Source organism: Myxine glutinosa, chromosome 9 (assembly GCF_964187855.1).
Source record: "Myxine glutinosa chromosome 9, kmMyxGlut1.1, whole genome shotgun sequence".
Lineage (NCBI taxonomy): Eukaryota > Metazoa > Chordata > Myxini > Myxiniformes > Myxinidae > Myxine > Myxine glutinosa.
The window spans coordinates 120420597-120440511 of NC_136269.1; the positions used below are offsets into that span (position 1 = coordinate 120420597).

The following is a 19915-nucleotide window of genomic DNA, read 5'->3' on the forward strand; positions in this document are numbered from 1 at the left end:
CCAACGTTTGGGTGATTCGGGTCTAGTCGGGGGACAACTGTTCGGTCGCGGAGCCTTCGCTCGGCAAACAACATCCTTAACCGCGTACCGTAACAATTGGTGTCAGGAGTGTCGGATTCGGACCTGAAGCGTTTAACGCGCTCAAAATTACAAAGTACCGAAATTACTTTTGTTTTACAAAACCCGAATTTTGAAATCGCGCCATGGCTGGTCAAAGCGACGGGATGCCGGTGGGAGAGAAAATCGGGGTAGAATCGACCTAGGACCTCGGGGAAATGTATGTGGAGGAAAGGGAGGAGGAGAAAAATGGCAATGTGGTTGCGGAGGTTTCAGACGCGCAAAATGGCGCTCTCGCGCACGAGGTTACGGGCGCGCAAAATGGCGCCTTTGCGCACGCGGTTACAGCGGCACCAAATCTGGCGGCACCCGTGACCGTAGCAGCACCGGTGAATTGGGACCTCTTTATGATACAAATAAAGGCGCTCATGGTCCAGACAAGTGAAGACCTGAGGAATGAATTGGGGAACCGGATGGATGCTCAGAGTGAGCAAATAAGGGACGAAGCGAGGGCTCAGAGTGAGCAATTGGGGGTAATGAGGGACGAAGCGAGAGGTACCGGGGAGGGGTTAGACAATAATTTTAAGGGATTAGACAAGAAATTTGGGAAGTTAGACGACAAATTTGAGGGGTTAGACAACGGAATAAAAGAGGTGAAAAATGGGTTGAGGGGGTTAGAAGATAGGATGGAAGACAAATTGCGGGAGATAGGGGAGCAATCCGCCCGAGAAATTAAACAAATGGGAGAGCAGATAGAGGAGGTAAAAATCGGGGTAGAAACCAAATTGGATGCTCAGAGGGATGAATTGGGACAGATGAGGGTGGCATCTACAAAAGAGAGGGAGGAGATGAAAGAGGAGATACGACGAGGTGTAAGTGAGGAGGTCTCGGGGGTACGCGAGGAGGTAAAGCGAGGTGAAAAGCGTATAGAGAAAGAGGTGAGAAATGGAACGGCTAGGTTACAAGGGGGCATAGAGGACCTGACGGAGGAGGTGGAACAGCTGACGGTGGGACAAAAAGAACTAGTGGATCAAGTAGAAAAGAATACAGCGGTACTAGGAGGGTTGAAAGCGACACAAAAAGGAAATCAAAAATGACTTGATAGCGACACAGAGGCAATGTCAGATGGTACGTGAGGGACTGACAATGAGGTTGGAAGAGGTGACAGAAGTAATGGAGACGAAGGACCGGGAGGTGAGGACGCACATAGAGCGGTCAAGGTAGCCTTAGAGGACGAATTTGAGGAGACGCACCGGGAAATAAAAGAGGTGAAGCAAAAATTAGAGGAAGTGGAAGAAGAGGTGAGTGAAATTAAGAAGAGACGGACAGAAACTAAGAGAGAAATACAGGAGGAGGTGATGGAATATGTACAAGGTCGGTGCCCAACTCATAATGTTGTGCTCACTAACCAAATAAAGAGTTTGCAGGTGGCAAAAGAGGTGCGGAGACGAGGTGCCAAGGTGAGTGGCGATATACGAGGAAATGTACATGATGTGAGGGGAGCTTCAGTCGGCTTGGGGATTGATTTGGATCCGGGTGTTCGTGAAAGGCCGTTGGTGAAGTGTGCGACAGGTACGGTGTGCGAAGGAGGAGGTGTGCGAGAATGTCCGACTCTGGGGTGTGTGAGGAAAAAGTGCGCGCCGAGGAGTGAGTGTGCTGTCAAGAGTGAGTCGGTCGTAGCGCGTGTGCGAGGGGGCACATGGAAGCGCGGTGTGGTGAGTGTTACAGAGGATGTAACGAGAGAGTGTACACCTGTGTTTATGTATATATATATATATATATGTATATATATATATATATATATATATGTATATATATATATATATATATATATATATATATATATATATATATATATATATATATATATATATATATATATATATACAGTGAAACCTTGACTTACGAGTGCACCAACTTACGAGTTTTCCGAGATACGAGCCGTCGCTCGGGCGGTTTTTTGCTTTGAGATGCGAGCCGAGATCTGAGTTACGAGCTTACGCCACCCGGCACCAGGTGGGTTCTGGTCACGTGGTTATCTTGCCGTGCAAGCATCTCTGCCGTATATCGCTGCTGCTTTGTTTTCGCATTTAGGTTATTTTGGAAAATTTCTTAGTTTTAACCATGGGTCCTAAGAAATTGAGTGCCAAGGGCAGTACTGAGAAGAAGAAGAGGATGATGTGCTTGGATATAAAACACGCAATCGTCGAAAAACATGAGCGAGGTGTGCGTGTTGTCGACTTGGCGAGGCAGTACGATCGTAGTACTTCTACGATATGTACGATTTTGAAGCAGAAGGAGTCGATAAAGGCTATAACGCCAGCCAAGGGCGTTAGGATTATTTCAAAGCTCCGGACCTCTATCCATGAAGAGATGGAGAAGTTGTTGTTTGTGTGGTTGACGAAGAAGCAGCTCGCAGGAGATACCGTGACCGAGAGCATCATGTGTGAGAAGGCACGTAACATTTACGGGGATTTGGTGCAGCAGACGGCGGGAACATCAACGGACAAGGCATCGGAAGAGTCATTCAAAGCCAGTCGGGGATGGTTTGATAATTTTAAGAAGAGGACCGGCATTCACTCCGTCGTCAGGCATGGCGAGGCAGCAAGCTCGGATGTGAAGGCAGCTGAAGATTTTATTATAACTTTTGCCGAACTGATAGAAGCCGAACGTACATCCCCCAGCAAATCTTCAACTGTGACGAGACAGGGCTCTTCTGGAAAAAGATGCCGAGGAGGACGTATATAACGGCAGAGGAGAAGAGCATGCCAGGCCACAACTTGTTCAGAGTGCCGGCGATAGCTCGCCTTCTCTATGTGGAAAACACGGTGAGATCCTTAACATCCAACAACTAATGGGACGCAAATGGAGCGCCCAGTTTAGCGGTACACACATTGATGAATCACCCTGCCTGTGATTCACCCATGACAGGTTATAGCTGGGTCGGGATTCAAACCCAGGCTGGACAGTTTGGAGTCAAGTGTGCGTACCTCCAGTCCAGGCCATCCTGCCAACTTGTATGCTGCATACAGGTGAAATATAAAGCGCGAGATATTTTTATATATACTGTATATTTAAAAAAAAATTGGTGTGGTTTTTGGCGGGCTGGAACGGATTAATAGCATTTCAATGCATTTTAATGGGGAAATTTAATTTGAGAAACGAGCAAATTGAGTTACGAGCTCGGTCACAGAACGAATTAAACTCGTAAGTCAAGGTTTCACTGTATATATATATATATATATATATATATATATATTGTTACGGATCGCGGTTAGATGTTATTTCGACCGAGCGGTGGTGTATTACCGCGACCTAACAGTTATTCCCCGACTAGACCCCGATTCCACCCGAATGTTGGCCAAATCGCGCTACGCTAAATCAATGATTGGAAAGGACACAACGACTGGGATAAATGAAATGACGCAAGGGGTACAGTTCTCAAGACCTCTGGAGGAGGGTATAATTAGTGGTGGAGAAAAGGGGTAGATTACAAGGTAGAGTGAGGTAAAAGACACAGAAGAGATGGGCACTTAAATACAATCTTATCTTATCCCAGACAGACCACAGACAAACGGAACAAGGCTGACTTACACGGGGATTGATGGCAGGAAGGGACAGGCAGTCGATAGCACAAGGTGCACCTTGGCTCGGGGACAGGATCAAGCACGGTCCAAGAGATGCAGGGAGGCCTCACAGCGCTCGGAGGTGGCGTCTTTCTTTCTCCAAGCTCAGCGCGCATCTGACGTCACCTCCCTCGTCCTGCGCATGCTCAGCGGGGAGTGACACGCCCTCGGCTGGTTGGCTCCGCCCCAGATGGGACCGGTCCGCCGCTTCCATTGGGTGCGGGGGTTACCGGGCTCCGCCCTTGACGAGGAGCTGACAGGGAGCCCCTATTTGGTAACCCCGTCGAGCACATGTTCGATGGCGGCTCGCTGGGAAGGCCTCATGCCCTCCCAACACCCCCTACCAACCAAGCCGGAGTGAGGACGCGCACTCCCTGTGCACGCCGCCGCTGGTGCTGTTGTTGTTGTTGCTGAACCGTGAGGAAGAGCTGCGGGGAGGTATTGGGAGGTCCTAAACTTCCTAACGGTGCCATACAATCGCATTCTGGTGCAACGAAGGGTCAGAATTAATGGAAACGAGTCCTTAACTGACATAGACTAAGAATAACTAGCAAGATGTCCTATAGTTGTCTTACATGAGATGCGGTGAACCTGGGCACGACATTTAATGGGGGAAATAGGGGGAGGTCGGGTCTACAGAGTGTTGTTTACAGAAAATGGGACTAGGGAATGGGGGATTGGGGATAGTTGGGAAGTATTGAGGAAATAGGGGAATATTTACAAGCGGATATGGATGGATGCAAATCCCATATCCGCAACAATATAGATATATATATATATACACACATCCACCATATAAAACTCTGTGTGTGTCTGTGTGTGTGTCTGTGTCTGTGTGTGTGTGTGTGTGTGTGTGTGTGTGTCTGTGTGTGTGTGTGTCTGTGTGTGTATGTCTGTGTGTGTCCGTGTGTGTCTGTGTGTGTGGGTCTGTGTGTGGGTCTGTGTGTGCGTCTGTGTGTCTGTGTGTCTGTGTGTCGGTGTGTCGGTGTGTGTGTGTGTGTGTGTGTATATGTGTTCATAAGGATAGGTTTTAAAGGCTTTGATTAGTGCTTTAGGAGGGATTTGAGTGGGGTGGCTGAAGGGGCAATCTTTGAACATGACTGTGTGTCAACTGGTTAAAAAAAAAAAAAAAAAAAAAAAAAAAACACCTTTAGAGGCCATTTTCCCCCGCAAAGCGGGGGTTGGCCTTTTTCGGGCACCGTGGTTGTTGTTGTTTTTGTTGGTCCCCTTTTTGAAGCAATGTTTTACGGCCGGATGCCCTTCCTGCCGCCAACCCTTTTTGTCGCCTTTTACGACAAACAGAGATTTACCAGTGAACTGGTACTCAATTTGCCGACCTTGGAAGGATGACAGGCTGAGTCAACCCCCCTGGCATTAATTCAGCGATCGACTGGGATTCGAACCCAGGATCCTAGGATCCTAAGCTGGCACCCTAGCCGCTAGCCCAACACCAGGCAACCGGTTAAAAGACCGAAAAGACTGAGGACCCAAAATACCCCAAGGACCCAGAAGCCCCAAACACTCAAAATACCCTGAAGACTATTAAAGACACAAAAGACTCCGAAGACCCAAAAGACTCCGAAGACCCAAAAGACTCCGAAGACCCAAAAGACTCCGAAGACCCAAAAGACTCCGAAGACCCAAAAGACTCCGAAGACCCAAAAGACTCCGAAGACCCAAAAGACTCCGAAGACCCAAAAGACTCCGAAGACCCAAAAGACTCCGAAGACCCAAAAGACTCCGAAGACCCAAAAGACTCCGAAGACCCAAAAGACTCCGAAGACCCAAAAGACTCCGAAGACCCAAAAGACTCCGAAGACCCAAAAGACTCCGAAGACCCAAAAGACTCCGAAGACCCAAAAGACTCCGAAGACCCAAAACACCCTGAATACCCAAAACACCCTGAAGACCCAAGATACCCTCAAGACCCAAAACACACTGAAGACCCCAATGACCCAAAAGACCCTTAAATACCTCGAAGAATCAAAAGACCCTTGAAGACCCAAAAGCCCCTGAAGACCCCGAAAACCCAAAATACCCCAAAGACCCAAAAGACCACCGAAGACCCAAAAGACCCAAAATTGGGCGAGGACGAACTTCCCGCTACGGGTAGTGAAGGATCTGGCAGGGAAGGGATATATCACACCCATTTGGGCCGTCTGTGCCAGCCACCGAATCGCCTCGGTTGGCAGGAATTATGTTTGTTATTAGACTGCTCCATTTTCTTGGTATTGCTTTATGGTTTGCTTGATTTTTTTTTAACGGAGGGTGCATGTGATGAAAGCCCACAGAATCTTGTTTCTCACAGTCTGAGAGTCCTTTACTTGCAAACTCCAAGCGGCCTTTCATGTGTCTTTCACTGAGGAGAGGCTTCTGTCTGGCCACTCTGCCATAAAGCCCAGATCGGTGGAGTGTTGCAGTGATGGTTCGCCTTCTGGAAGTTTCTCCCATCTCCACACAGGATCTCTGGAGCTCAGCCAGTGACCATCGGGTTCTTGGTCACCTCTCTTACCAAGGCCCTTCTCAGCCGATTGCTCAGTTTGGCCAGGCGGCCAGCTCTAGGAAGAGTCCTGGTTGTTCCAAACTTCTTCCATTTAAGAATTATGGAGGCCACTGTGCTCTTGGGAACCTTCAATGCAGCAGAATTTTTTTTGTAGCCTTCCCCAGATCTGTGCCTCGACACAATCCTGTCTCTGAGCTCTGCAGGCAGTTCCTTCGACCTCATGGCTTGGTTTTTGCTCTGATATGCAGTCAGCTGTGAGACCTTATATAGACATGTGTGTGCCTTTCCAAATCATGTCCAATCAATTGAATTTACCACAGGTGGACTCTAATCAAGGTGTAGAAGCATTTCAAAGATGATCAAGAGAAATGGGAGGCACCTGAACTAAATTTCAAGTGTCATAGCAAAGGGTCCGTCAATACTTACTTATGTCAATGTCAAATACTTATGTCAATGTGATATTTCAGTTTTTTCTTTTTAATAAATTTGCAAAACTTTCTAAAATCCTGTTTACTCTTGGTCATTATGGGGTATTGAGTGTAGATTGATGAGGGAAAAAAAGAATTTAAACGATTTCAGCATAAGGCTGCAACAAAACAAAATGTGAAAAAAGTGAAGGGGTCTGAATACTTTCTGAATGCACTGTATATATATATATATATATATATATATATATAGGGTGGTCCATTATCCACCCCCTCCCACCCCAACCCCCCTCCCCCCACAAACCACGTTATCATCAAAGTTTTTCTTGCTGTCAAAGTATTGCAACTCCTTTCAAATGTGTGTTATCACCTATGCTGTCTCTGGTTTGTTGCTGTCGACCGGAAGCAGCGTCCACCGTAACCAAACAGACCATTCCTGGACCTCTCCGAAAGCCTCGCGAATGCTTCCGGATGTTGTTGCATTGTTATATTGTCAAAAACCCTGGAAATCTTCTGACTTTATCGGTATTTTAGCCATTTTTACCCTGCGCTCGCCGCTCGCGAAGCGAAAGGCAGGGTTAAGCATTCGGGTACGTACATACGTCGTGCATGCGTGTCTGCACTAACAAAATTAATTTTCCCGGCTTGACATAAAATTTTCACCATAGGAGGGCCGCCTCCTGTAGAATATTTTAAGTGAATATTATGACATCACAGGTCACGTGGTACGGGCGCCATCTTCGAAAAACCAAAAAACTTTGCACCTCTATATCTCAAAAACCGCTGCACAGAAATAATTGAGACAGGTCTCAATGCAAAGAACTCTCCATGCGGAATAACATATGTGAATGATGACGTCATAGGTGCCGCCGTTATGACGTCATAATTCGACAAGTAAAAAACTTTATCCGTTCAGAATGAAATTTCTTAAGCATCTTCTCGGTATAAATTGATGCAGAAATAAAATTATAATGAAGTCGGTCACGTGGTTCGGACGCCATATTGTTTTGAGTGAAAAGCCTGAAAAACCACTAAAATCAAATTTTCTCCAAATCGACTGAACAGATAGAGGCCAAACTTTGCAGGTAGAATCGCATGCCCATGACGAACAAAAAAGTCAGCGAGCATGATGTCATCCGTCACATGGTTTCGGAGTTATGACGTTTTTAAGCATAAACTTTTAAAACCTAGCTCCTCCCTCATTTTTGATCCTATTGAGGGGAAACTTCACAGATGTGTTCAGCATATCAGTCTGCTAAAATGACCTTTTGGAATTTGCGATAGGTGACGTGGTTTGGCAGATATATATAATTAAGCGAAAATATTTAAAAATTTATAACTCGAACCGCTTCATTGATCGACGTGACACTTTATATTATAGTAGAGGTCATGAAGTGGAACACGTGTGCAAAATTTCAAGATGATTGGATGTACGGTCTGGAAACGAGAAGTTGTTATTGCGTGAAGAAGAAGAGTCTTCTAGAGTGGGTATGGAATTAATTATCACACTGCACATGACGAGCAGGCAAAGTACGGAGCGACCTCACGGGGTCATTTTGACCTCAAATAAAATTCTGATTTCAGATTTGTCAATCGCTGAGGTATATTAACACACGACCAAAACAGATTTGGCAAAATTCCGACGATTTTTGACGAAAATATAACATTTGTGTCTGCATTTCAGTAAAGTAAAGTGTGTGCGGTCAGCATTTAAAAAATTGAAACGTGGCTCATTGTAAAGAACTCCATATGGAGAATAGGTGTTAACGATGACGTCATTGGTGCCATAATTATGATGTCATCATGCAACAGGGACAACGCTTCGTCTGATCAGTTTGAAATGTAATTGAGCATGATCTATGCAACAATTATTTAGAGAATATAAATTTATGAAGTCAATGCTCATGTGGTCTGGCAGCCATATTGGATCAAAAAAAAAGAAACGTTCAAAAATAGAAGAGTTGGCTCACACCAAGTTGACGGCGCAGGGTAAATATTCTATGAATACCATCCAGTTATTTAATTTTTTGACCAGGAAAACACATTTTTTATTTCCTGGGGTTTTCCCATTTTCCCAGTAGCGTGGGGGGACCCTGTAATAGTTTCAAGTTTTGTTTTCTTTTTGTGGTGGGTTATCAAAATCGACAGATACAGTTACAATTCTCAGGGCTAGAGGATGGTATGGAATTATGGATTGCAGTGGAGGCAATGCACAATAAATTGCAGCTCAATGAAGCTGCTTCACAGCCTGAAGAATATGCATAAGGAAACAGAACAATTCGAATTTTGAATCCTTTGAACATATAACATGAGTGCCGTGTACATACCTTGGCCAGTCCAGCCAGAAGCTCAAGGGCTGCAAGTGAAGCAATAAGGTCTGATTTCCACTGCACCTGCAGCCGTTGTGTGACTAAGTGGATTGCTCGCATGAGAAGGCCTGGTGCAGAATCTGCTCCAGGCAAGGTAGGTTGATGAAAAGAGAAGAACTATTATAAAATACAAATGAGCACAAAGGGAAAGGTTGAGCCAAGTGGAACAAGATGGATAAAAGAGGAACAAAATTTTAAAACGAGCAGAATCCAACAAGAAAGGTGAAGGCAAATGGTAATGCGAAGTTGAAAATGAAGATGCATTACAAAAATAAAAGGCAAAATGAAGTATCAGAAGGGAAAATTCAGGTTAGACAGCTGCGTAAGAGAAGCAGGAGCACTGAAACACCCACTTGGTTCACGACCAGGTAATCCCTGTTAGCTGAAAATGCTTTTTCTGCTGATAAAAAACATCTTACTTGTGAATGGGAGGTACTGGGTTTGAATGCCAAGACATTTCAATTTCTACCCAAGCAGAGAAATGAGTACCCATCATCCTACTCTGATCCCTCCCGCTGCCTCCCCCTTCCAAAACACAGCCCTTGATGTGGTCAAAGTGAGACGATGTTACAGAAGCTACCCCTACAAGCAGCCCGAGTTAGGACAGTCTCACCAGAGTCTCAGAAGCAGAGCGCACAGGCAGTTTACCTGCAGGGGGTGAGGAGCCTAGTGGAGGGTTGGTATTGAGAGTCACGGGGTCATGGGATGGGTTTGGGTAGGTGGTGGAGGTTACAAGGAGGGCGGCAGAAACAGGGAGGGGGTTTAAAACTTCATGACTCTTGTGCAGGCAGAGACAGCACCCGTCACAAGCAAAATAAGCCAAAAGGAAAATTGTGAACTGTTCCTTGTTTATGCGGCATGTTCACCTTGCCACCGGGGTTAGGAATAAGTAAATAAGCAGAAGCATCATTTTCCTTGCAAAGTTTCATGCAATTTAACTTGCAAAGTTCCATGCATGAAACCAATGCATGACACAAGGTGGCAGAAAAAAAAGTGATGAACATTATATGAATAAATCCCCAAAATCCCAAAGTAAACAAAATGCATCAAATAAATAAATTAACAAACATGGTTCGTATAGTTGTCCTTAAAAGGGTTTACTCATCATGAGTCAAAGCAGTAACATTGTGAATACCACAGCAAGTTAGTCTCACAGTGGCTATGGTCTTATAAAGGGGAACTTTGTACAAAAAAAATGATCATACATGGTAAACGATGACTGTACAGATCAGCACGTACCATAGTCTCGCATGAGAGCTGGCCCACTCTTCTCACTATCAGGAGTCACTGACTCTGAACTACCGGTGCTCGAAACACTTCCATCACGATTTTGCGTCTGTGATGCTTCCTGCTGTAGCAATCGGGAAGAAAAGCATCCGAGCAATGCACGAGCAGGTCAGGAAGAAGGACAAAGAAAGAACACGTGGAGGACAGCAAAATGGTCAACATTGGAATTCTTCAAAGAACCATAATTGAAAATGTTGGAATATGTAATGATAGAATGCGAGACATCAACTCAGAGATTTTATGGAAAGTATATGAAAGTGTAGACAATAATATGGGGGTGAAACAGGACAACAAAGAGGCTAAATGCAGACCCCATCTGCTTGGCTGACAGCTTTCTCGAGAAGAGCCGAGTCTTGTACCATGTACAGCATTGCACCTGCAGGAAAGAAAATGGTGAGCTCTGGGGCATCATATTGTTTGTTCATACCTAGTGTTATCAATTCAGTGTAGGACCTCAGAAGAAGAAGAAGAAGAAGAAGAAAACGAGGGAGAAGAAGAAGAAAAGAAGAAAACGAGGGAGAAGAAGAAGAAAAGAAGAAAACGAGGGGGAAGAAGAAGAAAAGAAGAAGAGGACTTTACTTATTCGTACTGACTATTTTATATGCAATGTACCAGTGCAATGTTTTATCAACATATATTTAACCACGGTGTGTACCCCGATTTAGAATAGGTACACCGTATCCCTGCGCATCGTAAGAGGCGACCAAGGGTTGGCGTCAGGAAGGGCATCCGGCCATAAAAACATTTCCTCAAACAGGGAACCATGATTGTCATGGGGCCCGCAAGGCTAACCCCCGCTCTAGCGGGGAAAATGGCCTTAAAACGATCATTCATTCATTTGTTCATTCATTCATTCATTTCATTCATTTAACCAGAGACTTTTTGTTGCTGGAGTAACATACCAAGTATCATTTGAGTGTTAGCAGAGTCACACTCAGTCTGCAGAGCTCCAATGAGCAGGTTCACCAAACGGAGCTTGAGTGCCCGGAATGTGGAGGGTGGTGCAATGCCCTCCTCGAGTAACCGATGGTCAAGCAGTGGCTGGGAGCAGGGGGTCATTATCATGGGATTCAAGAACTTACAGAACTGTTTATATAATTTCTAGTAGCATCAAAGTCACTTGTTGTTGTTGTTGTTGTTGTTGTTGATGTTGATGTTATTCGTTAGACATAGTCTTGTGGTAAAGTGCACAAAGTGCCTCAATAATTCCTTAATTAATTATAGTGAGATTCCTTCCTGACTGTGGTTAGCTACAGACTCTGTTATTCCCACTGTGATATGGGATGAGAGTCAATGGAGCAAACAGGAAGAGGAAAATCAAAAACACACTCACAAAGACAAATACACAGCCAGGACAACAAGAAGGGATCTCCACAGAAGATGACCATAAAACCACCAACTAAAGGAAGCAGTTTGCAGACACAGACATACAGCACCATAAGGCCAAAAGGCACAAGCGGGTGAGGAGTATGCAAAGAGACAAGACAACTGCCAACAGAAATTACAGGGCAAAGGATGAGAAAGGTCAGTGAAGTGAGCAAATATTAATGGGGATTAAGGGATGCACAATCGACGATTAAAGAAAAATAAATAAATGAAGAGTCACACCTCGATACGAAGTGCACCAAAATGCAGCGGCAAGGGGAGAAGTGTCAGCAAAATGTGGATGGAGGCACGGCGTAGGTCTGTAGGGTTCGCAAACATCTTGAACTTGTGCAGATCACTGACAAAAAGAAAAAGGAAATACTTCCTTTGCAAACAACGTCCGATACAAAAAAAATGTAGGACTTGACACAGAACACGCACCACAACCAACAAAATGATTTATAAGCTGTGTACTATGCACAATTACACACAAATTATAAAATGAAAGAAAGACCCACCGGTCAGGCAAGATGTGTTCTAAGGCAGAGATGAAGTATGGCGCCAGTGTGTTGATTCCTTTGAGGTCAGAGCAGAACAAGCTCGGAGAGTTGAGGATTATTGCAGCAAGCACATGACGTTCCGAGACCTGCAGGCCCTGAGCTATAACGAAGTAGAACCTAAAACAGAAGAAGATACAAAATACTTGCACACCAAGAGCTTATAAATTATATTTTATCACTGGTTTAGTCCATAAATGTTACAAGAACCAGGTTGATGTTTACTAGTGAAACCTCCTCCTTTCTGGGACGTGCAAAAGGTGTTTTGCCCCCATGTTGTGTTAGGATTGTATATAATTTCATGTAATGAGGAGGATAAGGTAAAGAGGAGATGGTGGAGCATTAGCAGGCACAGGGTGGAGGCGGTACAAGAGGCACAGGAGGTAGAGGGGGAAAAGGAGGAGGAGTAGTAGTGAGAGGAGGAAAAGGAGGAGAAAGAGGAAGAATAGACAGGTAAAAGAGGAACAGAGAGGAGCACAAGGAGGAGGAATAATAGGAACAGGGCAAAAGAGGGAAGAAGAGGCACAGGGCATTGGATATTGAAGAAGATACAAATGGGGAAGAAGATAAAAGAGAGACATGATGGAGGAGACAGAAAGGGAAAGGGACTGGTGTAGAAGGGGGTATGGAAGATGGGGCAAAGGGATAGGAAGTGGAAGAAAAGACACAAGCAAGGAGAAAAATAAATTAGGGTTAAGGAATAGGGTAAGGTTGTGTTGTGTAAAAGACGACGTAGTAAGACAAACAGGAAGGAGAAAAATTAATTAATCTAAGGACGACGATAATTTGCACATACACTACACATTCACCCCACTCTACCCTCAAGAGGAAATAATTATCATTATACTTATTATTGCCATGTACCGAGCAAGATAGACTGGCAGGATCTCCTCTCCAGTCTTCTTGCTCGCCATGATACAGGACAAAGTGCCACAGGCCTCTGCTCTGCCAGCCTCAAAGTTTTCTCTCCACTCTCCACCAATGCCCCCCTCTGCAGGAAGGGAGGAGCTTATTGAGGAACCTACAGAAACCCCAGCTACACCAGCCCCTCCTCCACTTTCTACTGGAAGTTGAGAAGGTTTGCGGCGGGGATCAGGTGCTTGGGCTGGCTGTCCTGCTGGGAGAGCGGGTAGAAAGGCAAGACTGCTTAACCATGCCACATGCAGCTTTGGCCACCAACACAATCTTTACAGCAGTGTTAATCAAGAAGGGATTCACTCAGAATGGAAAATACTGTAAAACACAACATGGCAGTGCATGGTCCAGTCTGGCAGGGCAACAGAGCTGTCACATCAAATGAAGGGGGTACATCCGTGGCAAAAGTTACCGGAAACGAACGGTGTGTCTGGACGGCAGTTCACGAGTGCAGCCTCAAAAAGCCATTGGCCAAACAGGTTAAGAATGCTATTAACTTGTGACCGTCCAGGAGCAGGAGAGGGTCGAGGGTCAAAATTAACAAGTGGCGAGGGGGCAACTGGAGCGTGCAAATTAGAGGACGTTTTTTCTTGAGGAGTAGCTGAAGAAGAGCGGGATGAATGTGGTACGGCAGCAGTAACCTGGATGGTTGCAGCCTGAAATGTGTAAGAAAAAAAGGGATGAGTTCAGACTGGTTAAATAACCTGTGCAGGTAACTCATACCTGTTATTATTGCTTTGCATCCATTTACTACAGTCAACTGTCGATTTTAACTGTTGCATGCAAAAAGTAAAATATACAAAATGATCCGAGTACATTTTAATGTTTTGTTACGACAGGACCAACTCTGCCCCTTCCTCCCTCCTCTATCCCCCATAAAATATGTCCCCTCCACCCTCAGTTGTCAAACCCTAAACTGGGATAAAAGGTAAAAAGATGAAAGCAGAGGAATCTCACTGTGACTGTGCGTGCAACGGTTTTGGACACGGTAACAGCACGCGCTCTGCGTGTGTGTGGCGAAGTGGTTGTGCCCCCGGATGATGAGCTACTTGTAACGCCAAAAGGAGCACTCATCCGGTTGGTGTTGACAGGCACTGAAGAGGTGTTCTCCAAGCGAGTCCGTGAAACCCCTGTGATGGGCACACACACAAAGAAAGCATTGACCAATGCATTACTGAACCACCTTAAGAGGCCATTTTTTCCCCGCAGAGCAGGGGTTGGCCTTTTTCAGGCACCATGGTCCCCTTTTTGAAGCAATGTTTTATGGCCGGTTGCCCTTCCTGCCACCAACCCTGTTACTCACCTCTTGCGACACACAAGGAATTACCAGTAAACTGGTACTCAATTTGCCGACCTCGGAAGGATGACAGGCTGAGTCAACCCCTCTGGTGTTAATTCAGCGATCGACCGGGATTCGAACCCAGGATCCTGGGATCCCAAGCTGGCACCCTAACCGATAAGCCAACACCAGGCTATGTGCAATGCATTACTAATAGGTTTAAATACAAAACAATGTTTGTCAGGTAAATTCCACTTGGGGAATAACAGGCTGAACTGTCACTTATATGACACTTACAGAAGTGCTTCAGAATTTTGCTTCAAATTAAAAGACCTCCACAAGAAATCAAGAGTTATATTGATTGATCACGAGAATAAATAAATAACTGTTAATTTATTTTGTATATTCTCATTTGCCGTATGATGGAAATGATTAAACAGAGACCGTGTAAAGGTTGAGCATGCTAAAGTGGAGTGTCACAGCACAGTGGTCAATGTGGACAGCATGTCAAAATATACGGGTTGATCAAAACAATGCTTCGGGATTCCCAAGGTTCAAAACATTTTGGAGTGTAGTAGTGTTCCTCCATTCACCATCTTTAAAATTAGATTATGTTCTTGATCATTGCAATGCACACCCAGAAATGCATCAACGAGCTGGGACACCCCACACATGGCAGAGTGGAAGATGGCAGGGAGGTGACGCAGGCAGTGGAAGCGAGAAGCATCGGGAGGAACGCCACCGCACTCCATTAATGCTTCCTGGAATCGTGGAGCTGATGCAACAATGGCTGGGTTGGCAAGGTCAACGGGATTTCTGCAAGGAAATAATATTAAACATAACAAAACTACATGAAGAACACGTACATGCAACATACAAAACTACACACGTATATGCAATAAACAAGTTGTGAAAATACTTTAAGTTTAGTTATTAATTATTAATTAAGTTTACTTAATAACTGACTTATTTACTTAAGCCTGGTGTTGGCTTAGCGGTGAGGGTGCTGGCTTGGGATCCGAGGATCTTGAGATCGAATCCCGGTCAATCGCTGAATTAACACCAGGGGGGTTGACTCAGCCTGTCATCCTTCCGAGGTCGGCAAATTGAGTACCAGCTTGCTGGGATGAATGATCCCGGTGTGTACCCCGGTTTAGAATAGGTACACCGTATCCCTGCGCATCGTAAGAGGCGACGAAGGGTTAGCGTCAGGAAGGGCATCCGGCCATAAAAACATTGCCTCAAACAGGGAACCATGATCGTCATGGGGCCCGCAAGGCTAACCCTCGCTCTAGCGGGGAAAAATGGCCTTAAAACGATCATTCATATTGACTGCCCCTCATGTGTATATACAGTGAAACCCCGATTTTACGCGCCCCGATTTAACGCGAATTCGGATATAACGCGATGAGTCATTGGACCTTTTTTTTGCTCTTTCCGGAAATGGAACAAACTGCTAGAAAAAGAACATCTTTTTCTGTGAAAGCTAAGCTTCATGCACCTGACGCGATCAAGACCAAAAGTCAAACTCAAGTTGCACGAGACCTCGGGATACCGGAATCAACACTTCGTGGCTGGAAATCTCAAGAAGAAAAGTTACGTGCGTCACTTTGCAAAGTTGAAGAAGAAGCAGGACTAAAAGCCAAACGCCTGAAGACAGCCAAAGAGAGCCTCCACCCCCACCCCCAAAAGTGTCTGAAGCCATTGAACACCTCGAGGCTAGCCTCCGTTGGCTGGAGACCCAGGAGGTGGACCACATAAAAATCCTCCAACTCGGAAGCATTCTAGATTTCGCTCGCAGCCAACGACATGCTACATTCAAGTAAGGAACACCAGATCACTTTTTAAAGAAATAAACTGTAAATGATGATTGCTAATATTCTTGAATGTTTTTATTTGTCGTTTTAGGATGTTTTCGGATGTTTTAGTCAACAACATTATGTTAGGTCAACATTGGGTCAGTTTGAACGCTGATTTTGTTGAACCCCGATTTAGCACGACCCCGCTTTTTTCACGATGACATTTTATGGACCTCAATGATCGCGTTATAACGGGGCCACACTGTATATACTGCCCCTCATGTGTATATATATATTGACTGCCCCCCCTCTGGTGCTGCGTTCTGCACGAATATATATATATATATATATGCATGGCAACAATACTGGGTACACTTTTACACAGATGAAATAAAATGCCCTATGTTAAAAAAAATTAACAATGAAAAAACACCTATGGTTTTAGGTTGTAGCAAATAGTCTTGAGGACCTGCAAAAACCTGATTTTCACATTACTTAGATTTGCGTGGTTGAGTAAAGAAGACAAAAATGGCATATTTTCGAAATAAAATGTTACATTCTCACTGGTGTTGGCTTAGCGGCTAGGGTGCCAGCTTAGGATCCTAGGATCCTGGGTTCGAATCCCGGTCGATCGCTGAATTAACGCCAGGGGGGTTGACTCAGCCTGTCATCCTTCCGAGGTCGGCTAATTGAGTACCAGCTCACTGGTAATTCCCCGTTTGTCGTAAAAGGCGACAAACAGGGTTGGCGGCAGGAAGGGCATCCGGCCGTAAAACATTGCTTCAAAAAGGGGACCAACAAAAACAACAACAACCACGGTGCCCGAAAAAGGCCAACCCCCGCTTTGCGGGGAAAAATGGCCTCCAGAGGTGGTTTTTTTGTTTGTTTTTGTTTTTTCTCACTATGTCAATTTTTATTTCATTGTCTTTAAATAAAAATATGCGTTGATGATTAAAATTGTAATAAAATGGAATGTCTGATGTCGAGTATGTCTCCTGGTGTTGTTTTTTTACATTTTCTAAAATCCCTTGAAATGTGCAATGCGTGGCAAAATAAGTGATTCGTGCATAACGCTTTGTGTCCAACAAATTCACAATAATTGTGATGCCAGTTTAATTTTCAAATCACGAACGACTCTCGAAATGAACTAGGTGTGTAGGTGAAGAAATACCTTAAGAAGAATGCCCTTGATGCTTATTCAATCGATCAATCAGAAAGTTAATTTTTTTCGCGATAATCTTGTCGTATTTTTATTTGTGTCCGCCCCGTTATGCACAAATCACATCCCAGCAAAAATGAAAAGAAACCGCATCGCTCGAAACTTGATTACGTGTAACTCGGGTCGCATTTGTTTGCAGACAACCACCCGTTTACGGATGACGTCAGAACTCGTTTTTGTGTCCGTGTCCTCTGGTGCTGCGTTCTGCACGAATCCAGTGTGCGAAGTGCACTCTCGTTTACATTTTGGTGAAAACGGAGCATGTAACAGGTCTGATGCTTCAAACTCGGGTACTCCAATACATACAGAACAACATACAGACTTGGCATTTAATATGGAATATTTTTTTTGTTCTTGACTTGGGTTTACTTTCTCAACTCAGTATATCAATCTGGTGAGTTTCTTTTACACTTTGGTGATTTATTTGTTAAATGAACCATGTCACTGATTGTCTGTCGCAGCAAGAAGTCAACAACAGGATTATATCACAGGTGGCGTGGCAAAATGTACGGACAGGTGCATTTGACGATTGGCTTTACAGTCGGGTATACAAGGGTTGTTGCGTTCTGTATTAGTGGAAAACAACTGCTGCACGTCTCCAAAAGTTATTGCCGCTTCCTCTGGAGATGGTCCGTCAACTCGACAATGCTGTTTGTCATGGAGCGGTGGCTTTACGAAATTACGGCATGAAAGAGCGTGCTATTGCTCGGCAGTATGGCTTCACTCAAGGTCAGGTGTCAAAGATCCTGAAACGAAATGCTCAGAGGGGTGTCCCTACTCCAATACCGAGGCCAGAACGTCCCCGCAGAACCACAAGGAGGGATGATCGCCAGCTGCACCGGTTAGTCCGCAATGGCCGTATCAAGTCAGCTAATCGGCTTAGGGCTGAGTGGCAGCAACTGACAAATGTGCCTGTATCCAGAAGGCTAGTCAACCAACGACTGGTTCAAGCAGGCTATCGTGCCAGGCGTCCCCTGAGAAAGCCACGCCTGACCAGACAACACTGCCAGTGCCGATTGCAGTGGGCCAGAGAGCACCGTCAATGGCAGCCAGGACACTGGAATAATGTGATCTTCAGTGACGAGTCTAGATTTCTGGTCTATCGTCAAGATGGCTGCGTCCGATTGCGCAGACAAGTGCATGAAGCCTACAACAAAGATTGTATAGTGCCAAGAGTCCAGGCTGGAGGTGGTGGGGTGACCGTTTGGGCTGCTTTTCATGCAGGGGGCAAAACTGACCTGGTTGTTCTGAATGGAAACCTGAACCAGTTCAAGTACAGGGCCATTCTGGAAGAAACATTGCTTCCATTTGCTCGTGCAGCCTTTCGAGGAAACTTTGTCTTCCAAGATGACAATGCACGGCCTCATCGTGCTCGCATGATCCAACACTTTCTTGCTGACCATGGTGTAGAGCATATGGAGTGGCCTGCCATGTCCCCGGATATGAATCCGATAGAGAACTTGTGGGCAGAATTAACGCGTCAAATCGACCACTTGGACCAGCAGCCGACCTCTGTGCGTGAATTGCAGCAGGCTATTGTCACTGCATGGCAAGCGATTCCTGTCCAAACCTTGGCAAATCTCGTGAACAGCATGCCTCAACGTGTACGTGCTCTCCTGAATGCTCGTGGGGGTTACACGAAGTACTGAACTGTAATTTTACTGTCCGTAATCCCAGTCGTAATTTAACTTTTGTTTTTGTTAAAAACATTTTGGCTAATGTGCAAAATAAAGAGATACTTCTGGAAAACGTACAGAAGTTTAACACAGTACTGTCCATGAATTGAGTTCAATATCAGTTTACATCACTTTCAAGGATCAATTTATTTGTTTTGAAATGTCAAATGTGGTTTTTGTTTCTTTTAAAGGTCACATTAACAAAATCTAGAATAATTTCAACATAATTCCAATGAACTTTTGGTTCTAAGACATCTTGAAAAGTAAGTTCACCCCCACAAAAAAATATTCCATATTAAATGCCAAGTCTGTAATACAGCATACTTACTGTTTCCTGAAACTTCATTTTTCCACTCAGATATAACACTTCGTGTGGCCAGTATTGTAGCCATGCACATTAGGGTGGTCCACAAATATATGTAATATTTAATACTATTTAAAATCCATGCTCCACAAGGCTGCCCTTGTTCCTATGTTTATAAAGATCATATGAACCAAATATGAGGTCAATTGGAACTTATTTAGAGGTTGCTCAAAAAATAACATTTTATATTCATCCTGTTTTTTTTCAGATAGCAGAAACTCGCAGTTCTTCCACAGTTTGGTTGCGGGGCAAGTCTGAAAAGGAAATAATATGTGGGGGACTACCAACCAAAGGACACACATTGCAGAAAATGGTGTACCATCACATACAAAAACACCATACAGTTCGTGAAAGTGCCAAACTTAGTGTACAAGCTGTGTGTGCATACTGGGAGAAAGCACGAATTCCAGTGTGCAGGGAGTAGATTCCTGTGAGCGCCAACTTTTGAAGTTGTATGATGCCTACAAACTGGTA

General features: G+C 44.7%; 1 protein-coding gene across 11 annotated transcripts in view; it reads right to left on the reverse strand.

The window, feature by feature from the left end:
* RALGAPB (Ral GTPase activating protein non-catalytic subunit beta) overlaps positions 1 to 19915 on the reverse strand; it is a 157090-nt gene that overhangs the window by 91785 nt on the left and 45390 nt on the right. For 2 of the 11 annotated variants that reach the window (XM_068128356.2, XM_068128355.2), the window contains exons 8-18: positions 15021 to 15199; positions 14062 to 14234; positions 13517 to 13760; positions 13054 to 13306; positions 12151 to 12309; positions 11876 to 11990; positions 11170 to 11308; positions 10579 to 10643; positions 10220 to 10331; positions 9629 to 9646; positions 8939 to 9060 (exon numbers count right to left, since the gene is read on the reverse strand). In XM_068128356.2, coding sequence (XP_067984457.2) covers positions 8939 to 9060; positions 9629 to 9646; positions 10220 to 10331; positions 10579 to 10643; positions 11170 to 11308; positions 11876 to 11990; positions 12151 to 12309; positions 13054 to 13306; positions 13517 to 13760; positions 14062 to 14234; positions 15021 to 15199 — 1579 coding nt within the window. The remainder of the gene's footprint in view (positions 1 to 8938; positions 9061 to 9628; positions 9647 to 10219; positions 10332 to 10578; positions 10644 to 11169; positions 11309 to 11875; positions 11991 to 12150; positions 12310 to 13053; positions 13307 to 13516; positions 13761 to 14061; positions 14235 to 15020; positions 15200 to 19915) is intronic. The other 9 variants (XM_078784853.1, XM_068128360.2, XM_078784852.1 and 6 more) reach the window with 7 other exon arrangements.